An 8,530-nucleotide genomic window follows, 5' to 3' on the forward strand; every position below is an offset into this window, starting at 1 on the left:
TCATATTTGTGTGACATTAGTCATTTAATTCCTGTATTAATAACCATTTCAGAATAAAATTCATGGACCCTTAATGCATTGCAGAATCTGAACTGGAGCTCTTCCAAGAAACAGCTTTAAGTTATTCAATATCCCAGTGGCACCTGACGCACTTTCCCTTCCAAGTTCAAACACACAATTACAGTGAGAAAATCGCGTTTGTGTAAATATATCAAAGGGGTCTGTTTCAGAGAGAACGCTTCTCACCTCTCTGCGACAGGCGTGAAAGCCGTCCCAGCAGGATTGGAGCGGGAGGCTGGAATCACCCACCTACTTCAATGAGAATTACTCTACCCTGCCATTACAGAGAGCTTATCGGCCAGCTAAATCACTACCTCTGCATGCTGGCAACTGCTATTTTCTCACAAAAGACCAACTTAGAGCTCATAGGACAGGTTACAGCCAGACGCCGCCTGCCAATTTTCAACTGTTGTTCCCCGCCTAGCATGCCTCCCACATGTAACAAAGACTAGAGCTCTCCTGCATGCAATTCAACCAGTAAACTCACAGAAAAACAACCTAATCATCAACACCTTCCGGCAGCGTACCATATCCCTCTCACTTTGCTGAATACAGCTACACCATTTCTCCCGCAAACATCATTGCCTCCAACACTACCCACGGGGCCGTGCTGTCATATTAATGCGTAACGTTTACTGTAACGCGATCTCTCTCATCAATAGGGATGCACAGATTTTTGGTCCAATATTTAGCTCATTTACTCTTTAAATGCTCCAGTAACAGAAAAGATATCATTGAGCGTACATACAATATATTTTGCATAAACCCTGCCACACAAAGAAGCACCAGCAGCAGAACAAAATGTCTCAAGATTGGAGGAATTTCAAGACAAACGACATCTAATTAATCTGCAGTAGTCACGCCTGCATAGAACTCCTGTTGTGCAAGTAGACAACTGCGCAAGCGCAGAGGAACAGAGGAGCTTTCTTAGAATTATTTGACTTAAAGTGGACAAAATCATGCATGTTTTATTATTTATTATGTTTTTTTTTGTTGTTAAGCAGTCATGCTGTCCTTACATCCCACTGTATTTTACAGCATTACCAAATAGCAGCAGAGAGGACCAAAAGGAAAGTTTCTCTAACAAATGATATTCATGAATCCTTACTCACCAGTAAATCGGCATTAATCACATTTCTCTTTCATTCCCTGTATTAAAACGCCTCTCTCAGTTTTTCTTTCATCTGCCTCCCTTCCCTCATTTAGTTCTGCTCGCATTGCCAGACACCTGCTCCAGAAAGGGTTGTGTTGAGTGTTAAGTTGGCAGTAGGCTACTGTAGCTCTGTGGCAATGGGCATTTCGGTGGCATGGCTGTGTGTTGGGTCTATGTCAGCGGGCATTATGGTGGCAAGGCTGGCTCACAGCGGTGTGCACCAGGCAGTGATCCCAGCAGGAAGAGACGAGTACCAACACAGAGCATAGCTCTCACAAAGCCATGCCAGATGATAAAACTGAGGTTTGCTTACACCAGCCAGACTCTAATACAGTCTGAGACTTAGCATACTTAGTGTGCCATTTATCACAACACAGCAGCTTCAAAAACGGTTGTTAAACACAGTGTAAGAAATCATTTCAGGGTGAGAACAAAGACATTAACAGTGTTTACAAATCAGTGTACAGTGGCATATTGTGTCATCATAAAACAGTTAAAATGTTAATATAAATACATACTTTTTTGAAGAAAAGGTGGGCGGTGCTTCCAGTGTTACTGTTAACAAAAACTAAAAATTAGTCAAACATTTTTGTTAATGTAGTTAATAAAAACACAACCAGGAAAACTGACTCCAAAATTAACTAAACTAAAACAAAAATGATCACAAATGTTTTTAATATATGGTATATTCTAAAACTTGACACCCACTTTTAAAATTCAATAACATTAAACATTTTTAGATGATATCAGATATATTTTTAGATAACATCAGTATATTTTAGTGCCAAAGTTAGTGCATTAACTTTGGCACTAAAATACTAAAACTAAAATAACTAAATAAAAAAGTACAAATGAAAGTAACAATTATAAAATAAAAGCGAAATAACTAAACTGTAAAGCCAAATTAAAAATAAAACAGTAAAAATTACATTAAAAAACTACAATAAAACAAAACCCTCTTTAAAATCCCTACATCTCAAATATGATCAATAATAATTTTAAGACAGTTTTGTCACTTTTAAAAAGACAGCACTCCAAAGTAGCAGACAGCAACATTTGCTAAAACTGTAAGATCCATGCAATCCATACAAGCTCTGTGACTCATATTAGCCATGTTCTGCCATTTCTAAAGGTGCCAGACTGCACCAGAAACCATCTTACTGAGGGGACAACAGCCTGTGGCTCTACAGACTTCTGGCAAAATAGACCAGAGAGACAGACACTACACAAACCAACCCCCCTCCCTGTCTGCTCTTTGTCTAGAGAAGAGGCTCTCCAAGCAGGTTTAGTGGGCTTTGAATAACTGACCAGGGTAAATCCCCAAATGATCCAGTATGTAGGGAATCCAGGTCACCCTCGGTTACCCAAATCGCTTCTGAAGCAGCCCCAAGAATGTTTGCCTGTCACTCCTTCTCAGGTTGGCTGCTTCGTCTCTGCCAGCACCCCTTCTCGACCAAACTCTCGGTTTTACTGGCTTCAATGCCTAATTATGAGCTTTTTGATTATGATGTTGCTAATAAAAGGTAGATGCCAGTAAAAGGTGGTTTGGACAAGGGAGTTGAGCTAAAATCAAGTGGAAACTTAACTGTTTAATCAAAGGCTTTGTTCCAAAAATCTATTGAGCTGCCATGCTGTCCTACTACCTACACAGGCAGCATCCTAAATGAAATGGGACCTCATAATTGACTGATTTAAGAAATCTACATAGACAACACACCTATATAAACATCACTCTGCTAGTTGATTCCAATTGAGGTTAATGTTAGCATGTTGATAAACTAAAACACCAATATATATGATCATACACAGCACACACAAATGTTGTCTTAAGTTGTTTTTCTTTTCATACCATTTTAATCGATAAACTTCACTCCTGGAATTTAAGCTCACTTGCAGTCAACTTTTCTTTGATTTCATCCACCATCTTGGATTTTTTTTCAGAGCTTGTAACAATGCATTTAAGTATTACTTTCTTGGTAAAGGATGCAGGTTTGGCTCAAATTTGGCAAAAAAAAAAATTGGTATCTTGGAAGACAAAACATGCTTTAAATGATGCTTTAAACCCACAATGCTTCAAAAAGCTAGGTAGGCAGTTCACTAGGCTTTGGAACAAGGGTAATGCTTTAAACAAACCTCACTAAAAGAATAACACAATCTATGTCTCATTCACTTCTTATTCACAGAATACGTTGGAATTTTGACTAGTGCAGCTTTGGAAAGTGGGAAGATTTCAAACCTCACGAGGACATCTAGAACATGAAATGTGGCTGTAATTCATAACACAAGCCATATTTTCAAATGTCCTCAGAGACCTTTTTTCTCAATTTGTGAATCCGTGAGAGTCTCAGACCGATGCCACAGTGAATTGGCAGACATGTCGGCTGACCTTCCTGAACCACTTAGTGAAAATACTCAACCCTGCTAGTCCACATGACCATACTGTGTCTGCCCTTCATCCTCACCTTACTAAGATCATCACAGCACCTTACCTGACCTCTAAAACCAACCATAGAGAAATCCAACAGCAGATGCTGGCCATGGGCGATAGAGACCACTGTAGAAACTGTTAAAAGCTGTTGTTATTGAAAACTATAAAATGACAAACTAGCTTTTATGCAAAGCTTTCAAGTCATTCATGCAATGAAAAAAACAAAACAGAAAATGATTATGAATTTAGTTCAAGTTGCGGATAACCAGTTTATTTGAAAATAATGGTTTCCTCAGCCTAATTTTTTACGAATTCCTCAAATGTATCCATCCTAAATACTTCAATCTGTTAATGCAGGTATTTTCCAGTGAGTGTAAGCAGCTTAAAGGAGAACTTCCCAACAGCCTTCATAGAGATTTGTGTAATACCACCACACACACACCAGAAAAATGCAGGTTTGTGAAGGGAATACAAGAAAAGACTAGAAAAACACAAGCTAATAACGGTGTATACAAGGAAACATCATGCCAGAGCCAAAATTCTCACAGCTAAAACATATTTTTGATTTTTTTTAAATTACTGTGTTAGTAATATCCATACTTAACTGACTAATAGGCATGCATGTGTTCTTTTTGCAAAAGTTCACAAAGTTCAACACATTCCAATTACATGTTAGTTTATTAAAGCTGCAGTCCGTAACTTTTTTGTGTTCAAAATTTACAAAATTTATATAATAAGCGAGTACACCATAAATCCATTTTCCAAACCATGTTTTTGGCTTGTCCTGAATCACTAAGGTACACCTATAATAAGTGTTTATATTCAGACTATTTTAGATTGGTTCGGGCAGGTACCGCTGCGGAGTAGCCCGGAACCTGCGTGATTCATCATAGACATAAACAGAGAGAAGTAGCTCCGGCTACAATGGTCTTCCGCAAGACTCATACAGTTCTGTTTATTAACCGCTAGAGTGCCAAAAGTTACAGACTGCAGCTTTAAATATTTTGGCTAATTTGCTTATGCTTCCTGCTATCAGTAAGAAAAGAACATAGTATTTTCAGGTCAGTTGAACACATTTTACCATGTTTACCAAAAATAAAAGTTCAATATCTGATTTTCTGCCAAAGGCCCAACCTCACTAAAAGAATTACACAATCTATGTCCTGTCCACTTCTTATTCACAGAATATGTTGGAATTTTGACTAGCGCAGCTTTTTAAATTACTATGTTAGTAATATCCATACTTAACTTACTAAAAGGCATGTGAAGAATTTTGCAAAAAGAACAAAAAAAGATCACATCCTACGTGATCCATCGATCACAAAGGAAAGGTATAGGAAAAAGGGGAAAACGGCAGCAGATTCCATCTGGGCCTGCTAATAGGGATGTTCTAACTGTAAAAAAAGAACTGTGGCACAGTGAAGTCTATGGAAACAGTCTTCCCTCCATTCTCAGTGACTGGCAATATGGCAGACATGTGCTCAGGCAGCACACTACTATTAACTAATGACACAGAGCAGGTCCTCACATACGAGAGGCTCACATATTAATTAAGGCCAGCACTGAACCTGAGTGCAGTCTACACATACTCACACAAGTCAAGAGTTATTAACCCCTAACTGAGGCTAACAGGCCACAAAGTGACCTCCGCTCACAACGGGTGACGTAACCATTCAGGACACTCTCTGGCACAACACACATACAGTCAGATTAAAACACTCCAAAAACACAACCACAGAGTAGCTGCTTGAACAGGTGAAACTGATATTTCTCATTTGAATGCATAAATAAACGATCACGTCGTTGTCTGTTTCTGTCAGTGACAGATGTAATGCGCCTCCTACAGCGCAGTAACATCCGCACAATGTGCGCTCGCTGACTTTCTGCTGTCTGTTTGAGAGAATCGAAACAGCTTGATGCTCTTTTGAATTGGAAAGGAATTTGAAGCACACGGCACAGTGCATTGTCGCTACAGATTCGGCTAAAATGGGAATGAATGACTGCAATGAAACGGAGAAGAGCTGACAAAGACTGGCACGTGACACAGGGCAGCCCTAGAAGTGAGTGACACACGGATGAAGGCTTTGTTTTGAACATAAAATACCACAAAAGGGGACGTCATTCCTGTTCAATGAGCTGCACAGTCTGGAAAAAAAGCTGAAAACCTGAGCAGTAAACCTACAGAGTGCCTTCGCAAAAGATGATGGGAGAAAATCCCAGGATAATCTGAGATGACAGTGCAGCCCATGCGTCTGTGAAACAGGTATGGATGCTCAGTCAGAAGCCAATGACCCCCCCGCAACAAAGGAAGCACATCAAAAGCGTCTGCGTCATCGTGATTCATCTCCTGTGACTGCGTACGAATGAATTAAAAAAAACAGAATGAATGCCCAGGGTGATGATGATGAAGAGAGAGAAGGAGAGAGAGCTCTCCACTAGATGTGTTTCACAAGCCAAAAAATGCTAGAACACAGAAGAGTACCTGTGTCACTCTGACATCTCCTGCAGGTGGTGGTTTCTGTAGGGTTCAAATTCAACATTTTACTCAAGGGGGCAAAGAAATATTAAGACAAGATAGTATCAGTAAGCAGAGTTGACGTCATCAATGGGTGAACTGATGTCCTGGTTGAATTGATGGGACTTAACGAGGTTCTTAACCCTGGCTCTGTGAAACACTGACTTCTCATCTCAGAGGAAGAAGTGATCTAAATATCAATGCATTTGCTGAAATATTCCAGGTGCTTGCACATTTGTCAGAAATTTCAGGCTAAGCAACTCAAATGTAATCTAGAATTATGGTCTAACACAATAATAGTATTATTTAAAAGTATTAACAAAGAGTATTTGATTCTTTTGAATTTTATTCTAAAATCCTAACATGACATTCCAACATCTACAAATCCAAATATGTCCAAAAATACACCACAGAATCTCTCATGACACATCATTTAAATTACAGTTGGACAAATGTGCATAAATCTTGATGACGCTTCATATGACTAACACATTTGTCACTGTATGAGGAAACATCTAAATATCAAATTAGTCATTAACAAGCATATCGCTACTCAACCGTCAACGTTTTTTTTCCTACAGGCTATGACTACCCTATATTACTAATGGAAATTCTCTATTGGACTTCATAACAGGTCCTTATGACAAGACAATTCAGGCACAGATGGTTAAAACTGTGATTGTAATGATTTAGAGGATGAATTTGATACACTGTACATGTGCATCAATCTTAGCTGTTCATTCATATCCTTATACACATCATTGATTGGTTGTGTATTTCTACAGTAAGCTTAACAATATAACCATTTAAAATAACAGTCTTCCTTTTTAATGCATTTTAAAATGCAATTTATTCCAGTGATGGCAAAGCTGAATTTTTAGCATTCCCCAGTATTCAGTGTCAGATGATCCTTCAGAAATCATTGTAATATAATAATTTGGTTCTCAAGAAATCTTTCTTATTACTATCACAGCTGAAAATGGGTTATTATCACAGTCTGCTTAATATTTTTTTTAAAAGTATTATACTTTTTTAAGGATTCTTTGATGAACAGAAAGTTCAAAAGATTATTTGAATTATTTGAAAACATTATAAACGTCTTTACTATCACTTTTAATCAATTTAATGCATCCCTGCTGATAATTTCTTTCCAAAAAAAAAAAAAATCTTACTGACCCCACACTTTTGAACATTGGTGTATAAAATGTTTCTGAAATTACTACAAATATATCAGATTAAAAGATCAGCGTACAATGATTTTTTTGAACAAATTTTCTTACAATAGCTACGATTATGAATATTATGAATAATGAATAATATAAATAATTAATAATTCTCCAACTAACACAGTTCACTAGACTGATGTCTATATTACTGTCTTTGAACACCTCCCATCCATTCAGAATTTAAAATCCAAACTATCCTATCACAAACTTCAGCATTAATCTGACAGTTTATGGTTCGTTTCCTTTGTTAACACAGCCTACTTCTTTAGATGTTTACCTTGCATCCACTTTGTAACTAAGGGCAACGGTAAATGTTTGCACTGGGGCAATGGCACTTTATCATTGTCTGTGGAAAATTCATGAAATGCATTTGCTAGTCTGTGTTTTGCACTCTAACAGCTAAAGCTGTAAAATAAAACCTGTAATATATGTTATTTCTGTGATTTCTCTTTTGTAACCTAAGACACTTACTGTAAATGCAGCAATACATGACACATTTAAGTCTATTTTACTACTACTATAAATTTAGTAATTATTCATTTTATACATTAGACAATCAACAACCATAAATCATTCTAATATCCAAATACAACCTTTAAAAACAATACTCAGAGAAAACACACAGAGATGTCTTACTGTCTTAACCTCAAGACAAACTAGCGTAGTTTTAGACAGCTTAGGAAAATTTAACTAGTGTAAAACATTAGTATGCCAATATGTTAGCATAACATTTGCATGTTTATTTAAAGTAAATCCAGCAAACAAAAACGACACACGGCAAAGAGCACCGAGCTATTAAAAGCTCCTCACCACTGAGGAGGAAGTTTCACACTTGAACAGCAGGATCCTCATTACAGCAAACTGCTGTTTATTTCCCCATCAGCATGTACTCCGAGGCCGAGAGCTTTAACAAAACTTCACAGGAACCTGTAGACTTTGCTCAAGCAGTATATTATCCTTACGACGCTTTAACTGCCGCCCTGTAGCAGTTACAAGAAACAACTACTTACTATAAATATCTAGGGATCATGCCTAGACTTAGACACTGCTGTAGAAACACAAGAGATGAAGCCGGCTTTCTAAACATACAAACATCAGGGGCACAGCCATCCCCCCACCGCCACCCCCGCCCCCACCCCCCCGCCCAC

At 38.0% G+C, this 8,530-nt stretch overlaps 1 protein-coding gene across 3 annotated transcripts in view; it reads right to left on the reverse strand.

The window, feature by feature from the left end:
• LOC107588626 (zinc finger MIZ domain-containing protein 1-like) overlaps nt 1-8,530 on the reverse strand; it is a 136,852-nt gene that overhangs the window by 13,043 nt on the left and 115,279 nt on the right. For 2 of the 3 annotated variants that reach the window (XM_016276786.1, XM_016276789.1), the window contains one exon: nt 6,124-6,159. The exons of the other annotated variant lie outside the window; for it this stretch is intronic. In XM_016276786.1, coding sequence (XP_016132272.1) covers nt 6,124-6,159 — 36 coding nt within the window. The remainder of the gene's footprint in view (nt 1-6,123; nt 6,160-8,530) is intronic. 3 annotated transcript variants of the gene reach the window in all.

The sequence above is a fragment of the Sinocyclocheilus grahami genome, unplaced genomic scaffold (genome assembly GCF_001515645.1).
Source record: "Sinocyclocheilus grahami isolate Dianchi unplaced genomic scaffold, SAMN03320097.WGS_v1.1 scaffold106.1, whole genome shotgun sequence".
NCBI classification, from domain to species: Eukaryota; Metazoa; Chordata; class Actinopteri; order Cypriniformes; family Cyprinidae; genus Sinocyclocheilus; species Sinocyclocheilus grahami.